The sequence below is a fragment of the Eublepharis macularius genome, chromosome 11 (genome assembly GCF_028583425.1).
Source record: "Eublepharis macularius isolate TG4126 chromosome 11, MPM_Emac_v1.0, whole genome shotgun sequence".
NCBI lineage: Eukaryota > Metazoa > Chordata > Lepidosauria > Squamata > Eublepharidae > Eublepharis > Eublepharis macularius.
The window spans coordinates 38,016,174-38,040,162 of record NC_072800.1 but is presented as its reverse complement, the minus strand read 5'-3'; the positions used below and the strand labels follow the sequence as shown (position 1 = coordinate 38,040,162).

The 23,989-nt window shown below is 41.1% G+C and overlaps 1 protein-coding gene across 1 annotated transcript in view; it reads right to left on the bottom strand.

Moving 5' to 3' along the window:
* The window catches only part of GADL1 (glutamate decarboxylase like 1), a 116,010-nt gene extending 110,483 nt beyond the window's left edge, over nucleotides 1-5,527 (bottom strand). Inside the window, exon 1 of the mRNA XM_054991687.1 lies at nucleotides 5,353-5,527. Within this exon, the coding sequence (XP_054847662.1) occupies nucleotides 5,353-5,392 (40 nt within the window). The 5' untranslated portion in view covers nucleotides 5,393-5,527. The remainder of the gene's footprint in view (nucleotides 1-5,352) is intronic.
* Between the last annotated feature and the right edge of the window lie 18,462 nt (nucleotides 5,528-23,989).

Here is a 23,989-nt window from a genome sequence, read left to right as displayed (position 1 = left end):
CCGGATTATTTACAGTGCTTTGTTTACAGCTGCAAGTGTTCAATGGAGAAAAGGCATTCCCTTTTGTCATGGATACACTCACTGAATGATTATTAAAAGAGTTCTACAGTTTACCATGCAGTCCTAAACTGAAGTTTAAATCTAGCGCAAATTGTCCAATTTCTCCTTCTCATTCCTCCTTCTCACCAAATTGAAGCTACTATCAGCTAAGCTTCATTGACATGGGCAACATCCTAAAAATCCACACCTACCAAAATCCAGGAAGTTCTTACTAATGAGTCTTTAGAATCCAAATTTTTAAAGGCAGGGGGAGTAAAATAAGGAACAAAAAGAACTAGGATCAGGCACTCTAGAGTTTTCATAGCTGAGTGCCAATATGTTTTTTAAGAAGAAGTAAATTTCAGACTACAGAAGCATTTCTCTAGGAAGAGATGGAACAAATCCCTGTTTTGCTGGTATCTATATTAAGCTTACATGGAAAAGGTCACTTTTATAACCTGATCTACAAGCTTCAAGCACAGGCTTTGTGTGAATAAAATATAACTTGTCTCATGAAAGGTCTCTTATCAGATTCTGTGCACAATTTAAACTCTTGTGCTAAAGTAAAATGTATGCTTGAATAGAGTGAAATGCTTAGCACCTTGCAAGATCAGCCTTCCAGGAGCAAAGATATTAAATTCCTGAACAGATGCAGTTACCTAATGTAAGCTTGATAGTGTATGTTTTAGGCTACTGGAAAATTCCCTCCGAGGCTACTTAATTTCATCAGGGCTGCTTAGAAAGTTTTCAGCAGATGGCCCCTCTTCTTTATCACATTCTATTCCGCCTCTTCTCTCAGGAGCTCAGGTTAGCATAAAATGCTGCTCCTGTTACATGCTCACAACAATCTTGAAATGTAGACAAGTTTGAGAGAGAGAGATCTTACCCCAAGGAGGCAACAGGAGACCCACTGAGCTGCAAGCATCAAGCATATGACAAAGCTGTGTGACATCACAGTCACGTGACATCACGATAAAGGGTGTCAAGAGTTATCATCTCATTGAAATCAAAGTCTGGGATACAGGCAGTGCACAAAAAGAGCCAAAGGCAGGAAACACATGCTAAGAACCAGAAGGTACATCATACTGAGGGATAAGTCAAGAGTCAGAGCACTGGAGAAATGTCTCAACCCGAGTGACTTAATTTTGCCATCTTGCTGCTTCTCTCAGCATGCATGCCAAAAAAGGCAGGAAGTGTGCCATCTTTGCTATCTACATACATGCACTAGAAAAAGTCCTCTGAAGAACAGCAAAAAAAAAATTAGCTAGCTAAATAGGGCCTTGTGACCCTGCAGCTGGGATATAAAACCCATCCAAGGGTCTTGATCCATGGAATTAAGCTGCATTATACCACACTGGCTCTCATCAGACAAGCTTTCAACCAAATACTTTTGCAGGTAATGTATACCAAAGCAGCTGGAGAGAAACAACCCCTCCTCCCCTAAATATGCAATTGTTGATTGCCTTGTTTTGCTTCTTCAGACAGTTTCAAAGTCATTGCTTTCCTTCACAATCACAAGAAAACAAAGCAGAGAAGTGTCATCTCCAACATAATTTCTGTTGAATATCAGCTAAACTCCAACACTTTTCATTACACACATACATATTGCATATGACTAGTAAATAACACCCATTTTTTCCAGGTAAAAATAGATACACTTGTTTTAACAAGACAGCACTGAAATACAGAGCAACAGAGATTAATGTGCCATCTGCCTGAAGATTTGTGCAGTGCAATCCTGTATAGAGCTACCCCAGTCTAAGCCAATTGATTTTAATGGACTTGGGCTGAAGTAACTCTGCACAGAATTGCACTGTCAGTTACCCTTTCATAGAAAGTTTTTTAAAAGTGTGTTCTCAAATAATTGGAAACACATTTTGTGGGTGACATGTTACCACCTGGTATATCTAGTCACCCAAGAGAAACTTCAGTCATCATCAGAGTCACAGAAGAACTGTATTTCATAATAATTTTTACAGTATTGTTTAAATATTCCGATTCTTTTTCCAAAAAGTTTGCAGTAGAACAGCAGGATTCGAGTCCAGTGGCACCTTAGAGACCAATAAGATTTTCAGGGTATAAGCTTTTGAGAGTCAGAGCGCCCTTCTTCGGGTTACCATCAAACAGAACACCACCAAACGGATGTACTTGAACGAAGTATGAACTATTAGAGAAATGCTGTGACAAGAAATTATAAATGATATGGCATTTAGAGTTCAACATTTATACATGAACCTTCTACATCCACAGTGGGTGCACAATATTACCATTAACAACAATAGCTCTATTAAGTTTAAACTTATTGTAACACCTATTTGGGGTTTCTAATGGCCTATATTCACATTGTCTAACAGATTGTCTCCTCCCATATGTCTCATCCATAGATATCATCATCTCATGCATCTTTCTCCATTTTCAGGGGTAAGACATGCACACTAGAAGCTGGGTCTTTTCAGCTGTGGCATCCAGACTCTGAAATGCCCTCACTTTAAACGCTTGCCGATACCAGATTTGCCATCTGGGTGAAGATTTATTTAGCCAACCTTTTAGGAGGAATCTTTCCTTTTACTCCTACCACCCCATGACCACCACACAGCCTTTCAGGTGATGGTTTTGTTTTTATTTGTTGGTTTAATCTACACGTTAACTATTTTTAACTACTGCTGATTACCAGCTAATTTTAACTGTCTACTGATGTTAAACTACTGCGAATAAACTTTATTTGTTCATTGTCTTTAAATTTAATTTGAAATTATGAGCATATGTGATTTTAACTGCTTTAATATTTTGTTAGCCACATTCTGAGGGTAGTATATACTTATTTAGGATAAATAAATTAAAAGAAATAAAACTGTCAAAGACTGAATCCGTAACTTCTTTTCATGGTTTAGGAAGACAGGTACTTCAGCAAGCACATTCAACCAGTTATGGGGAGAGGGGAGCTACAGAAATTATACTCCATTTAGAATAAATTCCTTTCATGCAGTTAAGCCTCTCTTCATACTCAAGTGAAGATTTTTCATTTAAAAAAAACTTGGGGGGGGTTACAACCATAAGGATGTTTACATGGTTTTATTCCCCTTTAAGTGTACAGAGAATCGCCACCTAAATTCATGCCTTAACTAACAGCTACAGCTCTTTGGTCTCAAAACAATACAAAATTTAAGTATTGAACATAAAGTAACAGAATCCAAGATATGAACTTTTCAAGCTGCAGGTCACAGACAAAGAACATGTTTTTGTTCATTATTTCCATAGAAGAAAAATCCAAAAACCTAGAATCTATTTTTGGATTAAATATTTTTCATGGTTGCTACTGGCTTTTTAACTATTTCTATACTACTGGTATTGTTAAAAATTGTTAGATGTTCTATTTTTTGTTGTGGCTATCATTTTACTATTTTACTGCTGCTTTTATTTTAACATTTAAATACTTGACTGCTGGTGATTGTGACTGTTTATTGATAGTTATATGTCTTACTACTTTAGTGTGAAAATTGAGAGTCACCTTGGCATCAATCTAGATGAGATCACAACATACTCTGAAGTTTATTTTGTTTTCAAAGCGTGGTCCCTGCTTGTATATAATCCCATGACAGGTTTTTATTTTAATTATTGTACAGATTTTATTGTAGGTTTATACATTAAAAGTGATTCACCTTGAAATTTTGGATTATGAAGCATAATATAAACACTTTAAAACTGACAAACTCTTATATCAGTGTGAAGAACTGCAAAGGCTGCACATGTCGAAAATAGAGAAAGTCAATGTTAATTAGAGCCACCATGGTGTGGTGGTTACAGCACCAGATTAGGATCTAGAAGAACCAGGTTGGCCTCCTCATTTTACCCTGCACAATATTTTAGTTTACTCTGAATTAGTCCCATTCACAAATCTGATTTTAGTAACCATGGAGCCCCATGCTACACATTTATTCAAAACTAAGTCCTACCAAGTTCCAGGTAAGTGCATGGCGGGACTGCTGCTTTAGTTCCGTGGACTTTGCAGTAATTTAAAACAAACAAAATCACAGCAACCGGATAAAGCAACAGATACTCCAAAGAGATCTTGTTTACTTTCCTCTGGAGCATTACTTTGATAGAAGTATTTTCCTAAGCACATCAGCTTGAATTCATTTTCAAGCACATAAAGGACACTGATAAACCTCAGTAAGTCCAGATGAGTAGCCGTGTTAAACTGTGCAAGCAAAATAAGGCAGGAGTCCAGTGGTACCTTAAGACTAACAACATTTTTTTCCAGCATAATGCTTTTATGCTGGGATAAATATTGTTTGTCTTTAAAGTGCCACTAGAATCCTGTTTTATTGTTAAATCAAAAAGAGTCCAGTAGCACCTTTAAGACTAACCAATTTTATTGTAGCATAAGCTTTCGATAATCAAGTTCTCTTCGTCAGATGCATGGTACAGAAACTGGTCAAATATAGAAGTCCTCTTCTATATTTGACCAGTTTCTGTACCATGCATCTGACGAAGAGAACTTGATTCTCGAAAGCTTATGCTACAATAAAATTGGTTAGTCTTAAAGGTGCTACTGGACTCTTTTTGATTTTGCTACCACAGACTAACACGGCTAACTCCTCTGCATCTGTTTTATTGTTGCTGCTAATCCTGCAGCAACTGTTTTAGGACACACACACACACCCCTCCATAAAAATTCGTAGAAACTGAGTGGAAGCACGCAAAAGGCTTTAGGTTGTTGTTATATGTATAAAAAGGGTATTCTCTCCCCACCCCTTCTCAGGGAGCTGCCAAAAAATTAGTTAATGGCCATAACTGATAAGCATACCAAAAAACAAGAAAAAGCATTAGTCACGTCACTGGAAGGGAAAGATCCCTGACTCAGCCTCCCTTTCCTCTGAGAGCGCAAAGAAAGAAAGTGCCTGTCTCACCTCGCCTGGCTGGTTTGTTTATCAGAAAGTAAGAGAGAGGATGCTGCCAACAGAGAGGGGGGAGGATACAGGTAGGCGTAGGTGCACTCCTGGCCAGGTAAAGCAGCCACCGAGGAGAGCCCAGCCAAACAAGGGAGCAACTTCTCCGCTGGAAGGGGGGGGGGAGCCTCTCCCCAGGACCACCAAGAACAAAGCAGCGGCCATCCTCCTGCCTTCCCTCAGGAGAGGCGCTGCTTCCCTTCCGCAGACACTCAACCCGCTCATTCATTCCGCAAAAATATTAAAAGGTTAACCCGCTTTCAGCCGCGCGCCTCCGGGAAGGGGGGGGGGGAAGCCAGCAAAGCGTCAGATGTTTTGTCTGGGAAGGGGGGCGAGGGGGGGTCGGGGGTTATTTTTTTTTTACCCTCCTCCATCCCGCCTTCGCAGTTGGCGTCGCCGCTCATTGGCTTGTCCGCTGGGCAGAGCGAGGCGCTTTGCTGCGGTCGCCGGTCTCGCGGGGCTCCGGTCGCGCGTCGCCCCGGCCACCGAAGCCTGGGACAAATGGCAGCAGGTGGAATCCTCCTCGCCCGGGGCTTCGCGCGGCGGGCTCACACGCGCGCAATACCCGCCCCGGCGCTTGGCTCCGCCCCCGGGCCTCGGAGAGCGGATAAGGCCGGCAGAGGCAGCAGCTGCCGCGCCAGGCCGGCCGGCCTATAAATACCTCACGCGGCGCGGTGCTGAGCTGCTGTCTGCGGCCTCAGGCCGGGTGAGTTGAGGGGATGAGAGGCTTGGGAAGGCGCAGGGTCCGCCAACACGGGCGGGAGGAGGCAGCAGGCAGCGCTCCCAGTTAAATATATATATACACACACACGCACACCATACACAGAGTATCTTAAAGGTCGATATGTAAAATTAGTAAAGGTCATCATATATCCAAGAGAATAACCTTCAGGAGGCCCAATCCACAGGATTATCCATACTGGTTTATTACAGCAAATGTTAAACGGGAGTCTTGTGGCACCGTAAAAGTACTTTGCTTTTTATTCCACCGTCAGCTTTTGTGAACTAGAGCTATGCTTCAGGCTTTCTCAACCTGGTGCCCACCTTGAACCTTCAGGCAGCCCTTCCAGGGAGGAAAGAAGGCAGAAGCCCGACAGTACCTTAAAAACTAATAAATGGGGAATAGTACAGTTTGGATTATCTTTGTCTTGGTTTCCAGAGAGAGATCTTTGTCTTTAAGAGTTTTTTCTAGCTCCCTCGTAGCTGCTCTTCCAAGTCTCAGTCTTCTGATTTCTTCCATTGCAGTCTCCCTTTTGGTTGATGATTAAGCCAAGGAATAGAAAATCTTGAACAATTTCAGTTTCTTCATTGGTCCTTTTTGCATTGGGACTTCAAAGCATTTCAGTATCTGTTCTGCTTCCTATGTTTGCAGGAGTTTCACACTTGTAAGGTAGTCATGGGATGCAGTACTGATGTATGTCCACAGTATCGCTGATTTTTCCCCCTCTGCGGACATACCACGATGTTATTTTGAAGCCGCTGCCGAGAGGCATCTGGCCCTATTAATGTTAGTGCAAACTCTATACTCTCCTGCTTCTCTTCTCCCCCCTCTCCTTTTCCCCAGGAGCTGATTGGTCTGTGTGGAATTGACCACTCCCACCCAACTCAGCTCTCTGAACTCCTTTTCCACCATCTTTATCAATAAAGCGAGGTAAGGGCCATAAGGCTGCTTCTCCTTTGGTTTCCTTCCTCCCGGGTATGCAAGCGCTCACTTAATTTTTTTCAAAGCTAGGAACAATTCCTAATGTTGCTGCTTATTCCCTGCTGGCATTAAAAGCCAGGAAAGGGTTAAATGGCTGCTTCCCTCCCCCCTTCCTCCCTTGGGGTATGCACACATTCTTTTTTCCCCCAAAGGCAAGAATGTGTTACTGCACATTCCTCCTGACTTTAAAAGCCAGGAAAGAGTTAAATATCTACTTTTCCCCTCCCTCCTGGCCAAAACAGTTTTGCACAATTTATTGTCATTTTACTGAGGATAACCTGGAATTACTTCCCTTAGATGCTATTTTCCCCTTATAATGTTGACTGCAACCACATATCATTGGGTATTGTGCTACCACTGCACTGTAGCAATCAATCGCAACTGGATTGGCTCATCCACCCAGAATAACCAAGTTACGAATTATTGCTATAGCGCAACAACAGTACAGTGATATGTGGATGCAGTCATTATGACTTTGCTGCATTGTGACCAAGCAAGAATTGTTCAAAGTACCCCAAGTCCCTCGAACAAATATTCAGGAGTGGGCCGTTTACATTCCACATTTTTGTGCGTGGGAGTTGAACAATGAAGTTTAACATTATTTTCATGAACACTTGTAGAATTTACAGCTAAGTTAGTGGGCACAATATTCTCGGAATGACCTGAACAAATGCTTGGGAGGGGGAAAAAATCATGTATATGACTGCAGCCAAGTGATTGAAAACACACACAAAGCAAAAGTCCTTTATCACCAGGGAAGAAAGCATGCTTTTAAATTAATCCCAAATGAGACATTCTACCTCCCTTTGAGTTACCTTGTAACTGCCTCAGGAAAGTGCAAGTAGCACCATTCTTCAGCATAATGGATGCTAGCAGATCTCCCCCCACTCACCCCCCCCCACCCCCAAAACCTTCTGAAACACTTTCTGGATTATGGAAATAGCTCTTTTCTCAACAGCAGGGTTTGTAGCATTGGTTAAAAGGGCTAAAAGAGTAGGAAAACAAGCTGATCTAAGGCAAAATGCCCCTTGTAATTATTTCTTATTCCAAATTGCTATTAGTTCTGCCAGGCTGAACTAATACAATAGTTTTGTATTCCTTTTTAATCTTCATTTGTCTGACTTTCCCCTAATTGAGTACTTTTGTTAATTAAGGTTAATCTTTAATAATGAGTGGAAGCCTGAGTTGTTTTTCCATTGATATAATATAAATGTTTGTTATGGGTTGTAACAGTGTATATTTAAAAATAATTAAATGACAATTAGTTGTGCCAGTCCTTATCAACGTGCAGAGGTGGGGCAGTGATTAGGTGGTAAAACACATACTTTATATGCCAAAGATTCCAGATTCAATCCTTGGTATATCCAGTTAAAAGCATCTCTAGTTGCAGGTGCTAGTGAAAGACCTTTCTTTGCTGCTAGCCCCAGACAGTTGCTGCCAGATAATACTGAGTTAGGTGGTTTTAGTATAGTAAATGCTAGTTACAGTAAGGAATTCTCCATTTTCAAACTCAATTAAATTAGATGCATTTTAAAAATTCATCCATATTATTGGCAAGGATATTTTGCTAAAGATTTGACTGGCTGTTCTGAAATAAGGAAATTCAGCCTCTCTTATCAACAGAGCACAGCTTTACAGTCTCTAAGCCCTATGTAAGTTTATTTCTTCTTAAGCCTCCACCCCCTCTCCGCAGCCTCTCTAGACCTCTGTGAATAATTTCCTCATCCCGTTCCTATCTCCTTGTGTCCTCTGCTCTTTTGGTTTTCAGTGCCCATTCCATTAGTAGCACCAAACTCTGCCGTCTTCTGACCCTCAGTTCTGTGTGAGGTTGATCCTATGTTCAGCATGTGTTCCCTGTTCCTAGAGATGTGAAAGAATGGAAGGGAGAATGGAAGGGAGACTTGAAAATTGGGAGAGACAAAAATGTTTTTCTCCCTAAGGACATTTTTTTCCCGGTGGAAACATTGGAAAATGGGGAAATATTTCTTAAGGCAAGGGTTTTCACATACAAAATGAAAGTTTGAGGACTTTTCCCAGTAGAAAAATTAGGAAATTGAGGGCGGGGGGGCTGGAAAAAAGAGAAGTGGTGACAATTTTCTTTGTTAATTGGCTGAGGTGTTCTGGAGGGAAACTTTAAAATATTAAGTGGGATTAAGGGCTCTCCAGGGTTTTTATGTTAGCCATTGCAGCATTTTAACCATGTCTGTTCATAGTTAAAATTATAGTAGGTAAGGTGACCTGCTTCTGCCTGTTCTTCCCTGGTAGGTTGTTCCTGCCTGTTCTTCTGCCCAGTTTCTGATGCGTGAATTTGTCCAAAAGAGTCTTTTAGGCAACTTAAAAGTCAAATAAATCTTTGTAGTAGCACAAGGAGAACAGTATCTGATGAAGTGGGCTCTAGTCCACAGAATCTTATTCTAGAAGAAAAAATGTTAAGTGTTTAAGGTGTTAAAAGATTCCTGTTTGTTTCAGCCGTACTTCTATATGACAGGGGTGAAAAACAGGCATGTAGAGACGACATTGGATTGGGATGACACCTGCTCCTGGTGATGGCAGGGTTGGAGTCAGAAGTGGGATTTGCCCCTTCTCAACTGTGTCTTAGACAGCAACCCACTTAGTCTTTTCCATGAAACTTAATGGGAGCTGCTTAAAATCAAGCCAGACCCCATCTGGATAGGGTTCCGCTTTTTGGTCAGAGTATAATTAGACAGACACTGTACATGTGTTCCTGCCAAGGTGGTCCAGTGGAGTATTAAAGGCATTCTATTATAATCTGGCAAAGGAGGGAGGGAGGAGGGCTTTGTGGCCTGGCTCAGGTCTAACCATGCTTGTCCCATTCTGAAGATGGTTATCTCCTGGTACTATCTGTTGCATCATGCATTGCCCCTCAGCAACAGGCAGCAGCTGCCCACCACCACCGTGGCAGTCAGAAGTGGCATCATTCTGTTTCTGGTTCACTTAATCTTTCTGCTCAGCCACTGATAAATTGCATTGGCTTTACTATGGACATCAATTTTCTATCTGTAAAATAGAAATAATGATTTCCTCACACCACTTTTCTAGGAAAGAATGGAAGGTTATAAATACCATGCACTTTAAAAGTGTTATGGAAGTTATTAACAATCTCTTGTGCCATAAAAAATGTATTCAAGACAATATTTTGTTCGCTAACTGTATTGTGTAGAGCACATAATTCTAGCAGCATAAAAGGACTTCTTCCTAATATAGAAGGTTTGCCCTAATCAAGATAATCACATTGTTTTGTCTTGTTATGCTAGGCTGACTAGATTTCATTTTTGCTGGAAAAGGTTAAAAAGGAGCTTCAGGAGGTGGCTTAGAAGCACAAAGCAGAATTAAAGAGATGTAGCTCCATGTATTCTGCTAGACAGAAGCTGACAGTTAATGCTATAGTGCAATATTACACTAGTAAATAAGCACCTATTTAAAATATTTATGTATGGCTTGCTCAACTTGTGAATTAATGGATTCAGTTACTGATGCTGAGGCTATGATCCACTATAATGAGATCAGCTATGCAACAGAGGTTGACTCCGAGAAGTAATACCTTGCTGCCACAAAGCAAGCTGTAGTGCCTGGCTGAATTATATTACTGCATTGTAGGGTATGGAAAACTTTGTTTATATGATATTACATTTCCAAAAGCACCTGTGGATCTCAGGTGTTCATCCAGTTACCAGCTTTTATATGCATAACAAAATAAGCATATTTACCATGCTTCACAACTGATGCTGAATATGTTTTTATCTTTACATTGAAATTATTACATGGAGATCATGTCTGATATGAAGGACCTTGAAGAACCACTTCCTCCCATATTGTCCAATCTGCAAGTTGACTTCTTCACCTTTGCACCTGCAAAGAAGAAGTGGATGGAGACCAGAGATGGGACTTTTTTTGGTGGTGGCATCTCGCCTTTAGAATACTTTGAGGCTTGCCTGGCATCTACCTAACTTTCCTTTGAGCATCCAGTCAAAACATTTCTTTACTCAAGCTTTTAACAGAGGGATTCCAACTGATTCAGGTGTTCTATGGTCTGCTCCTAGTCTATGGACTGTTTTATCAATATCATTTTAGACTGCTATGTTTAGTTTATGCGATTTTATGCACTAGCTTATTTTATTGCATGTTTTATAGACTTTTTATTTCATTTTATTATATTTTGTTTGTTTTATTTGCATGATTTGTTTTTATTGATTGGCTTGTATTGTCTTGGTCTTTGTTTTATTACTTTAGTTGTGAGTTACCTTGAGCAGGTCTGGAGAGGCAACATACATGTTTTCTAAATAAATAAATGTGTGAAGTGGTTCCAAGCCGCCTTAAAGAGGCAGCACTTATATTCCAATCCTAAACACTGGATTTAGTATTAGGATCGCCCCATTAACTCACTATTAGTCACTTTTTCTGTACCTGAAATTAGGTATTCGATTTATCCAGCCATTATTCCCTATGGGGGAAAATGTGCAGGAAGGGGGAGGATTTTTCAAGCAAACTCTGCCAAATTTGCAAGGAACCTACTCCTGGCTGTCCATTAAGACCCCCCCCCCCAAGTTTCAGGAAGATTGGTCCAATTCTGTGGGCCTCTGAACAAAGTGCCCCTAGCCATTCTCCATTGTTCCCTATAGGGGAAACATTTCCAAGGCTTTCCAAGCATAGGAAAACTGTTAGATTAGGCAACCCCTGCCCAAAAGCTAGTCTCTCTCAAATGCAAGTCCAAGCCCAACAGAACCAAAGGGAAACAATGTCAGAGCAGAGAATCCCTAAGGAAAATCCATTTATTGAAACAAGGTCAGGAAGGCTTCTTGAGCCACAGAGTTTAAAAGGTGGCCAGCAGTGGATTGAAGCGCTCTTTTGGTGTTTGGCCAGAAGTGGAGTGGCAGAATGGGATGGAAATCCATTCTCTCTGCTGCCTCCTCCTCCACCCCACCAGTCTTGCCCCACTGTCGTACCACAGCACTGCTGTCCCACTGCCCTAAGCCCAAAGAGAATCAAGGGGACCAATGTCAAATCAGAGACTCTCTAAGGAGAATTCCTTTATTGAAGCAAAGGGGGATGCTTGTCAAGTTGCAGGGTTTAAAAGGTGAGTGTTAGTGGTTTGAAGGGCTCTTTTGGAGCTCAGTCAGGGGTGGAATGAGATGGGCACTGTCTCTACCTGCTGTCTCCTCACCAGCCTTGTGGAGATAGCCTCCATTCACACCACTGCCTTTGCTGCCACCACTGCCCTCTTGCTTACTAACTGTGGCTCCCTGCGTTAGCAGCCTATAACCAGATGATCTGGCCCAGCAGAGTCCAGCTGCCTGGATCGAATCCAAGGCTCTTCACTGTGAACCAGCATATGTGAATTTTGTCAGATTGGCATGAATCTGGCTGTTTTGCCAGTTTATGAACCCAGGTTGCACACCCTTACCTGAAATGTTCATAGATTTGTTCACATTAGAAAACTTTGGGCCTGAATCAGAACTGCTGATTGTTACTTTCTGTAGAATGCGTGTTGCACAGGTTCTCACCCAGAGGAAATTCCAGGCTTTCATAGTGCGGCTATTGTGTGGCTTTCTCTATCAATCCTGCCATCCGCACCTAATTTGCAGACTGAAGCAAGTAACAAGAGAAAGAGGCAAAGCAGCAAAGGGGGGGGGGTGTCAAAGGGTACCATTATCTTCCCATGCCAAGAGGAGTTGCGTTGTTTTGGTTTTGAAGGCCACCTAAAGTCACTTACAGTATACGGTGAGCTAAAGAAATGGTTACGTTCTCAAATTGCTGTGGCATCTTTGATTCTTCTTAGTAACTTCAGCTGCTGAGTGCATAACATTGCATGGTCATTGGAAAAGTACTGTGAAGTTTTACCCTCAAGAGTAGCAGAGATCATATAACAAATAGAGTGCAGGTAGAGAAAAATATCAATACTAACAAGAACACACAAGCACTGGTGACAGCCAAGCGTATGTCTACTTCACCACTCTTGCATCTGCAAAAAGCAGTCAATTTAAGTTTTTAGGAGAGGAAGTTTCTTCATATGGGCCATGATATAAAGTCTTTAGGAGAAATCGTTCGTAGCTTTGGAATCAGATGTTATCAATATACGGATGACCTCAGTTCTGTATCTCTCTATCCAAGCTTCCTGGTGATGCAGTTTATGTTGTGAGCTGCTGCCTGACTACTGCAATGCACTCTAAATAGGTCTCCCCTCAAAGTCAACTCAGAGACTCCAGTTAGTGCAGAATGCAGCAGCCTGGTTACTATCAGGAGCTAGGCAGAGCATGCATATTACTCCCATTCAGCAGACACTCCATTGGCTACCTATCAGTTCCTAGGCTCAGTTCAAGGTGTTGGCTGTTGCATACAAAGCCTTCATGGCCTTGGTCCTTCATATTTGCAGGACCACCTGTCTCCCTGTTCATCATGGAAGCTTTTTTCATCTGAGCAGGGCCTTCTACAGATGCACCCTGCAAATGGGCAAAATCAACAACTACCTGCACATGTGCATACTCAGTTCTGGTCCACATCTTATGGAATGGCCTACCTGATAAGGTCAGGAAAGCTTACACTCTCCTGGCTTTCCACAAACTATGCAAAACAGTTGTTCTGCACAGTGGGCTGACTCTAAAGAAATGATGCAGAAAGATACTTGGTAAAGGGACAGGGATTGTGACCTATACTACTGTGTAATGTCTGTGTTATTTAATAGGTCATGTTAAGTTATTTATGCTTTCTTTCAGCATAGTTTTCTCAGTATTGGATTCTGCTTGTATTCTGATTTCTGCAATCCATACCCCGTTGCATTGTTTTGAATATTTGTTCATATTGACCTACACAGTGTAATCTGCCTTGAGTTTCAGTGAAAAATGTAAATAAGTAAATAATTAAAACCCTTAAGAAGAAACCTTCCTGGGATTGCCAACCTCAGTGTGGTGCCCAGAGATCTCCCAGAATTACAAGTGATTTCCAGAGCAGTTCCCCTGCAGAAAATGGCTACTTTAGAGGGTGGACTCTATGGTGCTATATCCTACTGAGGTCCCTCCCTCCCCAAACCCCATCCTCTCCAAGGCTCCACACCCAAATCTCCAGGAATTTTCCAACCCGTAGTTGCCAACCGTAAGCCCTCCATGGACTACAGTTAATTAAACCATTGAAGTTGTTTGCAAATAGGGCATTGAGGAAGCGTGCTCAAACAAGTGGTGGTTGTGCAATTCTAGGCTTCCTTGGATGGGACATTAGCTGGTTCCATTTCCACGTGGCTTCTTACTGGCTTTGTGACACAAACTACCTTGGTTATCCTGTGGGATGAGATGATCTTTGATGTGAGAGAAGTTGGGGGAATATGACCCTATCAAAACTCTCTTTTGAGCAGAAATAGATGATGAGGTAGATTTATTGAATCAGTGTTGGGGGTGGGTGGAAGTTAATAAACTTAACCTGTATAACAATGAGGTTCTGCTGTATAATAATATTGCTAATTAATGTATGTGTCAGTTATGTGCACATGGCTATATATTACCATTTGGTTAATTGTCACCTGAATTTACCTAATGGATGAATGTAAATTAAGGAAAACAGCAGTTAATGAAAATTCAGAACATGTCCAAAGAGCAATTAGAGAACTTTTAGGGAATACTGGATTTGCTTCCTGCCAAAGGCCAGTTATGTGAATTGGTCTGCCATGCCTATGTAAGAGAGAGGGCCACGGTAATGAAAGTACCACAAACAAGGAGGACGCTGTGACCAACTTACTACAATCAGTTTCAAAATCAATATATCAAGAAATCTTTTTATATATCAATTATGTCAATACGAGGAAATCACAAATTTACAGAAGGTATACATGTCCTAAATAGCCAGCTTATAGCATCAATTCTAGCAAGATTAAAGTGCACAAGTGCTAAAAAAGTTTTTTACAAAAGTGAAAGTGCTATCTTAAATGGACTACCTCCTGAACATAACGCATACATTCAAAGGCCATAATGTAATACAAAAAATTCTAATAAATACAGTATACAATGCTTAACATCAGGCCATACAAAAGGTCAAGTAAGTAATGCACATATCACAAATATGTAGTAACCGCAACGGGTTTGCTAGTGAGAGTATCCTGTTTCCAACACCCCTTCTTCCTGGCAGTTACCAAGCTGTAATAAAATATGCAGTACATTAGAACTTTACTAATTGAATAAATTAAATAAATTCTACCTCTAGTATACCATACTTACAGTATTGAAACAAAAACATTCACATATCAATTTTCATGCACAATGGCCATTTGCTCAAGGGCATGTTTCCCATCTAGACCGATATGCCCTAAATAGCATAGATGCTAATTATATTAAAGGGCCAGCCGTATCACAAAGCAACAGTCCTCACAAATATGCTGAAAAGTCACAATTAACATTAAGTCCATTCGGTTCTTCAGATTTCAGCCTATGGATCCACCATAATTCTCTCCTGTGTAGATCCCTCCGTAAAAACGCCTCTTCTTTCTGGTTGCTGACGTAAAGCACTGTTATAAGAAGTCTCCATCCCTATGTCCTTTATTCAAAAAATGAGACACTAACGGAGCATCCTCCACCTTTTGTCGAATTCTAGAGCGATGTTCCTGTATACGGACCTTAATGGCCCTGCTGGTGTTACTGACATACAATTTTTTACAAGGGGACACAATAACATAAGCAGCTGTATTTAATCAAAAACTATTTATTGTAGTAGCTCCATTTTTTTAAATCAGGCTGTTGTTCCATGTACTCCAATATTCTCATGATCAACAAGATGCCCCCAGGAAGTCTGCACACGGGGTACGACTTTCCTCACTGTCACTCAACTGGTGGTCAGGACCATACCGTGGGTGAAGATGGAGATGTCTTTTAACCATCATGTCTCAAAGCCATATTCTTTATACAAAGATGTTTAACAGCTAGGTTGCAAACTACCAGTACAGTAGCTCATTCAGGCCTTAGAAAAGCCTGGAAATTATCTTGAAAGAGAATGCTTTTGGAAGACTTAAAAACCCAGGAAGGCTCAGTCAACTGACCTCATGTGTGTGCATGCACGTGAACACATATATGTATGTTTTAATAGCTCAGGATATTTTTTATTATTTAATATTAAAGAGAATGTTGGCAATTGTTGCTCCATACATTCATCTTAGGACAGTTATGTTGCAAACATTTAATAGCTAATTGGAATGAGACAGATATTAAACTCCATGCCCGATACCATTCATCCTTTTACTAATCACTGACAAGTTCTTGTAATACTTATACAAGATAACTTGATCTGAGCTTTAGCTAGTTTCCAGGAAATGGATTCAACAATTGATGAACTACCACAACTGGAGCAATTGATTAAAAGGCATAATTAATTGATTAAGCAATCCACTGTTATTGAATTATGCTGAAACATAATGAAAAACAATGATAAATCAGTAATAAAAAGAAACCAAATGTGTTTTGTCCATCCACACACAAGAGCTCACTTCGTTTCAGTATCATATTCCTTTTAGAAGGATCTGCTCCAATTAACGGAATAATTAGATAAGCTGTATTTATAAGAGTTCCATGTGTACATTAGAATACACATTAGGCTGTAGATTTAGTACAATTTGAAAAAGCAGGCTAACTTTGATGCTAGTATAACAAAATATTTTAACAGTTCCACCAAAGAAAAGCTCATCTATTTTTTGTAAATGCAAAAGGCACATATTTAGGTAAATGGCAATTGTTCATGTTCCTTTATCTATTTGGGTTGGTAAAAGAAAGAAGGCCAAGAATACTTCTTTGTACATGCTTTAAAAATATAATAAAAGGTTGCCGTCATGAAATTTAGGTGTGTTATTAATGCAAATAATAATTAGGCTTTGCTATGGCAGATCTATTCCAAAAAATATTATAGAGATTTCTGCAGACAGAATTCTCTAGAGGACAAATTCTGTAATATATTAAGGAAAGATAGGTGTGCCTGGAATCTTCCATTCTCAATCTAATGCATATTTTAGCAACTAGGAATGCAGCCTTGAGAAACTTATTTGCTTTCCACATCAAGCAATCAATTCATTCTTTATCTTTTAGAAAGCTAGACATTGAATTCTCACTCACTATCATAGGGAGGCTTTCTAGGTGTGGGTTTTTTTAAAGCTATTCTAGCATATCCAAGGACAGCTGAGACAAATATCTCATTCTGGTGCTGAGCTGGGAGACAAAAGGAAAGATTGGGATTATGGTGGCCTTTAGTAGTCCTTAAGGCAGTCCTGTTACAAAGTCCTCCCTTCCTAGAAGTGGGCTGTCTGCCCCAACTCCATCTTGGCTAAATTCATCTTGGCATCCATTTTAGGAGCAAGCAATGCGTTGCTTTGGAGAAGGTGAGGTCAAGGTTCTCCTTAGTCAGGCTATCCTAATGAGTGGTCAACCTTGGGCGGGAGACTGATTCCCTGATGGAGCATCTGCATGCCTACCTATCACCATGGGGGGGTCACAAAACTGTTATCCACCTTGCTCTATCAATGTAATTTCAGAATGATTAGCAAATGTAAATCCTGAGTGCAAAATCTATCCAGCAGCCAGGTGGGCATGAATGTCCACTATCAGCGTGCCTCAGGCACAGGAAAAATCTCTACTCTGCCAGTCCTTTCGTCCACCCAGGATATTACCCTTCCTGGATGCAATTGCCTTTTGTTGCCTAGTTTCAGGTGTACTCTGTAGTAAATCAGCAGGATTCGAGTTCAGTGGCACCTTAGAGACCAACAAAATTTTCAAGGTGGGCTCCAAGGTGCCTGTCTGGGAACGCCCCCCCCCAACTCCATCAGAGCCAGAAAATCAATAGATTCTTATCCTGGACTCACTACAAATTCCTGTACTTAACAATTATTTCTTTGATCTTCTTTTGTGTTGGCTCCTATAACCATCTCTTCTCTGCCAGGCAGTCTTATCCCCTCCTTTGGCTCAAGGCTGCCCACTCTGCTTTTCTTTCTTTTGTTCGTTCTTTTGTTCTTTTGTTCATTTTCCATTCTTTTGTTCTTTCTTTTGGACTCCTTGACACACAGGAGCATCCCTCTGCTGCATTACCTTATTATTTCCTCAGGTTCATTTGGAAGCTCTGTCTAAATTCCCCGACTCTCAACCTCTGGACCATCGAAACAGACAACTTACTCTGCCCAGTTCAACAGACTAAAGATAGGTAACTCCTTCTCTGTTCATTCCTTTGGTCTTAAAAATTCCCCTTTCCTCTTCTTTAAATTCCTCTGTCCCCCACTTTTTCTTATGGCCATTCCCTAGTGCAGAATTCTTGCTCAGCCAGAGGCTTTGCTCTCTTTCACTTTCTTATGCAACTCTTCATATACATGTCCAGCATCCTTATATTTCCCTCAATAAATTCTAGCCTTGTTTTGGAAAAGATCTGGTTGTATCATGGTTACTAGTAGCCTATTAGATGCACTTTGAGCTTGCTTGCCCACAGTCCAGGTAAAGGTTCCTAAACCTCACATTCTGCTCCCCCTTGTTGGCAAGCATGTTCATTTTCCAAGCAAACCAGGCTCTGGAAGCAGGAAGAGGTTTTCCCCTAACACTGATCTTAATCCCCCCAAATTGGCTGTGGTTCCAGGTGAGTGTCCTGAATCTAAGTTAAAGAATTTACACATGTCTGGGATACTCGTGAAGAGGGACAGTAGGATTTGAATCCAGTGTCACCTTAGACACCAACAACGTTTTTCAAGAGTATAAGCTTTTGAGAGTCACAACTTCTTCAAATATCTGAAGAAGGAAGCTCCGACTCTTGAAGCTTACACTCTGAAAATTTTGTTGGTCTCTAAGGTGCCACTGGACTCAAATCCTGTTTTTGTACTGCAGTCCAACAATCTGCCCACCCAAAGTTATCCTCATGGAAGGCACCGCATAAAGTCCCTCTCCTTGGGTTATTTTTTTAAAGAGCTCAAAAAATCCTAAACTAAAATCTTTCCTCATATGAGTGCCCCAACCCTCTGATCATTTTTGTTGATTTTCCAGCACATAATTCCAGCCCTACAACAAAGTTTTTCTGATAGAGCAACAAAATTCCACCACAGTATAGATCTATAAAATGTCATTATAATATAGGTCTTTTTATTTTGAATCCCCTTCTTAACAATGCCTTTTCTTTTTTTAACCACTGGCACACAACATTTTTCTCCCACTTAGTCTGTGGTTTTAATGAACAACATAATAAATCCACGCATGAGGTCTTGTATGATGGGCCCTGTTATGTGTCTGGACAGTGTCTGCCTCAGATAGGGTTGCCAGCCCCCCTTACTGTCAAAGTGGGGTTGGGGATTGCTAGGCAGGTGGAGACACTTGATTCTGCTTTCCCGCTGAGACCCCATAGTTTCCAGTTTTCAACTAGAAGTGTGTCATTGAGACCTCCAGAGTCTGCGCACCATTTCGCTGCATGCTCTGGTGACATCTCCCCTCCTTTCCCCCTCGCTGACTAGGTGAGCGGGGCTGGGGGGGAGATGAGGGGGAGCTGGCATCCCTCATCTGAGACTTGCATGTAGATGTCCCTTCTGGGACATTGTGGTACTTCCAGGATGATTCAATAGAGAGTTCTTACCAAACTTCTGCTCCCCATATGTTAATCTAGGGTTCCAACATTGCTTTGGCAAATGCTGGGAGACTCGGGGAGCAGTGCCTGGGAAGGTGGGATTTGGGGAGGATGTAGTGTCACTTCTGGGCAATGCTATAGGCTGCCTTCTCTAGTCTCTATGGTTGACCCACACATTATGGCACCACATCCCTTCCTAAGCACATCTCTTTATAGCAGCATCTCTCTAAATATACTTACCTCTGTATTTAACTGTTGCACAGTTATCCTTACTTTGCACCAAGGAGCTCAAGTTGGTTTAAATAAATTTCTTCCCATTTTATCCTCACAATCTTCCTGTGAGTTAAATTAAGGGTGCCCTTCTGGATCAGTCCTGCAAGCAACTAGACAAGATTCTGGATATCTGCGGAGTGTTTTGTCCCTTAGAAAATAGCTACTAGGGGTTGCAATGTAATTGGGGTTACAACATGGGGGGAGTTAACTCTTCTTCCTGCGCTATTTTCCTGGTCTCAAAAGGGTCCCTACAGCTGTTAAGCAACCTGTATATTTCCCTCCTGCAATACAGCAAGTAGCAATGCAAGCAATGTCATGACAGTGGAGGGGAGTTAGCCCCCACCCCTGTCCCCCACCATAGCCTCAGTCTTAATCAAATGTGCTGAAGACCCACTCACAGATTTTCCAGTATCTCATATAGTTAAGCTCTGAGTGATGCTGTCTGGCCAAGGGCACCCAGTTTGATTCCTAGCTGAACAGGGAATTGAACCAGGTTTGTTTGTTTAAAACATTTATTAGCCGTCTTTCTACCTTACAGGAACTCAAGGCAGCTTACAATATAAATAAAATAGCAGTCATAAATAAAATAGCATAGTTCTTTCTGTTCTAGGCTCCAAAATCTCTCATCTGATGCTACACAAGGGGTCTCATTTCTATTCCCTTTCCCCAGATCTCTCCAATAATTTGCATTCTTCTTTATTGAAGACTGAAATAAATTCACAGTGTAAAAAAACTTCTGGCAGAAAATTAGAAAGCTACTAATAGCCACTTGCATGCTAACAATTAAGACTTGAAAGCCCAAGTTCAAAGTACCACTATCTTTCAGATGAATTATGCAGACTTTTCCTGATAAGGGGTAATGGGGAGAACAGTGCTGGGGCAGAAAGCAGTTTTCAAAAGAATGTATTTTCCATTGATCACTGACTGGAAGTTACTTGAGTTTGGCGCTCTCTTTGTCTCTCTCTAGGGGTGGGGGGCTTGTGATTCTAAAGGCGTTCTGGCTTTTTGGGATACTCTGGGTTGAAAAATGCATGCTCACCAACTGAAGGAGACGTATTTATAATAGGGTAACAGTGGGAGTCCACAAGACAGAGAACTACAGTAAATTAAATTCACTTCATACAGAAAATCTGTAAGGAAGAAAGGAAGGAGTTAATTTCTCAAAGCATAGGGTCTGTGAATACTATTCTGAATACTGAATAATAACCATTCCATTTTTTTTTAAAAAAATCCATATTTGCTGGTATCATTTAGTAATTTAATAATCTGTTCAAAGTAGTGATTGAGAGAACTGTAGCAGACCAACTCTTGTGGTTTAGGCCCTTTTCTGCCTAGTTTCAGGCCAGGCTATGGGATGGAGGTGGGTCTGGTGCCTTTAACAGATGACCTCCAAATGAATGTAGACAAAGGACAGGCTTCTTTTTTGCTGCTCCTAGACTTATCTGCAGCTTTTGGCACAGTAGACCATGCCATCTTTGGATTTGGTGGCAGGTACCAGGGGATGTGCCTTGGACCAATTTAAGTCATTCCTCATGGAACAGACTCAGAGGGTTGCTGTTGGAGTTCAGCTATCTTCAGTGTAGGAATTATCTTGTGCAGTACCAGAAGGTGCAATTTTATTCCCCATGTTATTCAATTTTTATGTGAAACCTTAAAAGAAATTCTTCATTGCTATGGAATTGGATGCCAGAAATATGTGGATGGCGCCCAGCTCTATATCTCTCTATCAAAATCTCCTGGTGATGCAGTGGAGGTCTTTCACTACCTGACAGCTGTGATCAATTTTCTGAATGTGAACAAATTGAAACTGAACCCAGACAAGACTGAAGTGATGCTAGTTAGGCAGGCAGAGATCTTGAGGGACCTTGTGTTCCCCACTTTCAATTAAGTTCAGCTGACTCTTGCATACTCAGCCTAGGAGTTATACCTGATCCAGTGTTGCTGCTAGAAAAGCAAGTTAATACAGCTGCAAAAAATGCCTTCTATCAACTCAGTCTAGCCTGAAAGTTGGCTGACCTAGCCACCTGGATCCACAGCATGATAACACTGAGACTACTGTAATGCACTCTCCATAGGTCTCCCTGAAAGTCAACTCAGAGACTCCAGTTGGTACAGCTTGATTATCATCAGGAACTAAGCAGATCATATTATATTACTCCCATTCTGTAATCACTCTTAATGGCTACCCGTCAGTTACTGGGCTCAATTCAGTATTTTGGCTATCACATATAAAGCCCTTCATTGCCCTGGTTCCTCCTTTCTGTGGGACTACCTCTATCCCTATGCTCCTCCATGGCAGTTTCACTCATCTGAACAAGATCTTCGTGAGAAAGGGGCTATGAATTACATTAATAACAAGAGAACAATCTCATTCTCATGCATCAATTGCAAGAGTGTGATAGGATTGCATACAAGTGTCACCATTCGCACTAGCACATCTACACTTCCCCTGCACTGCTTCAGGACAAGAAGTTAAATTCAGTCACAGCTCTGCATCATGAAAACTGTACATGGCTTACCACCAGTCATTGTGCAAGCATGGCAAAGGAGGAATGGAGAGGATATTCACATTCTATGTGTCCAGTTGAGATAATGACTAGCCCTAATGCAGATGTAGTAGTGCATACAGAAAACCATGCTATATCCAATGCCCAGCCCCATAGTAAACAATAGCACACACATCCCATGGTCACCTCAGTCAGCAACAGGACAAACAGCCACATATCTCACCAAACAACAGGTAAGAAAAAGTTAAAAACCACCACTACCCTGCACACAAAAGCCACATGCAACAAAGAATGCTTGAAAGGACAGAGGGCAACAGATTGCAGGTCTAGCTTGAAAGGAAGAGGTCCTTGCATAGATTTGAAGGGTATAATCTTAGTCGAGGAATTAATACACAATTGGAAGTTAGGACTGAAAGGGAGAGAGGCACCACAGGGTCACCCCATTGCTTCTGGACAAACATCCAATCTGACCCCCTTTTCACTTACCACTCCAAACTGGAGCTACAGTCCCTCCAACTTTGAAGATCTTCAGAATACAAGAGGCCATCAGGACATAGATCCAACTATCCAAAGCAGCTTTTGAGACTCTTCCAGCATCCTGTCTGTGAAAGGCCTTCATACATGGTAACTTGTAGTATGTGCTTGATCCTGGAATTGATACTGATCATTATTCCTCGGAAAATTTCCAATGGATATTTGTGTTGAAATTAGATTACCATTTTCTCCAAGTGCACTGCTCCAAAATGTTCCACATGGCAGCTCTGACTCTATGATGAAACCTTCATCTATAAATTCTACTTTCTCTTATACTGTCCAGTCTACCCATTTAGATCCTCTTCACAAGCCTTGCTCTCTTTTCCCCCACCTACAGAAGTGAGGTGGATGGAGACAGAGACAGGGCTTTTTTTGGTGGTGGCATTTCATCTATGGAGTCTCCTCCCCTTTGAGACTCACCTGGTGTCTTCCTGACTTTTCTTTACATGCCAGACCAAAACATTCCTTTTAACCCAAGCTTTAACCTGAGGCATTCCAACTTTTCAAGTAGTTTTTATGATCCATGGCCTAATCTGAGGACTGTTTCATGAATGTTATATTAGGCTGTTGTTTTATGCTTGTTTTTATGACCCAAGCTTGTTTTTAATGATTTGTTTTTATGCTGTTGGTTTTGTTGTATTGTTTGTGAACAACCTTGAGCAGGTCTCTGGCGAGGTGGCCTATCAGTTTTCTAAATAAATAAATGATAGCCATATGCTGAGCTAGTATTATTTTGGTGCATACTTCCCCACACTTGTGGGAAAGTGGAGCATTCAGCTGACATGAAACATTATTATTCATTTAGTCCTAGCACTATTACTGAGATGGTAAATGTTAAAGGAATTTATATCAACTACCCACCACTGATTAACCATTTCTGATTTAAACAAATAATACAAATAGTAGTAGTAGTAGTAGATTTATATACCGCCCTTCAGGACAACTTATCACCTACTCAGCAGTTTACAAAGTATGTTGTTATTATCCCCACAATAACCACCCTGTGAGGTGAGTAGAGCTGAGAGAGCTCCGGATGGCTGTGACTGACCCAAGGTCACCCAGATGGCTTCAAGAGGAGGAGTGGGGAATCAAAGCCGGTTCTCCAGATTAGAGTCCTGCCGCTCTTAACCACTACACCAAACTGGCTTAAAAACAATAGCAGCATGGTTCAACATATTAGTACCATACCATTGTATATAAAAATGAACAGTTTCAAAACATATTGGTATTATTGTACATATATCACCATATGTATAGAACCAAACCTGTTTTGACCTAAGGTCTTCCTCAGTGGTATAATATCATGCAATGCACTCCATAAGTACATCTCTTTCATACAAAGTGCCTGACCATACACAAAGTAAACTTGGAAGGAGGAAAATATATCTGTCTACATATTAAAAAGGTAAAGGTAG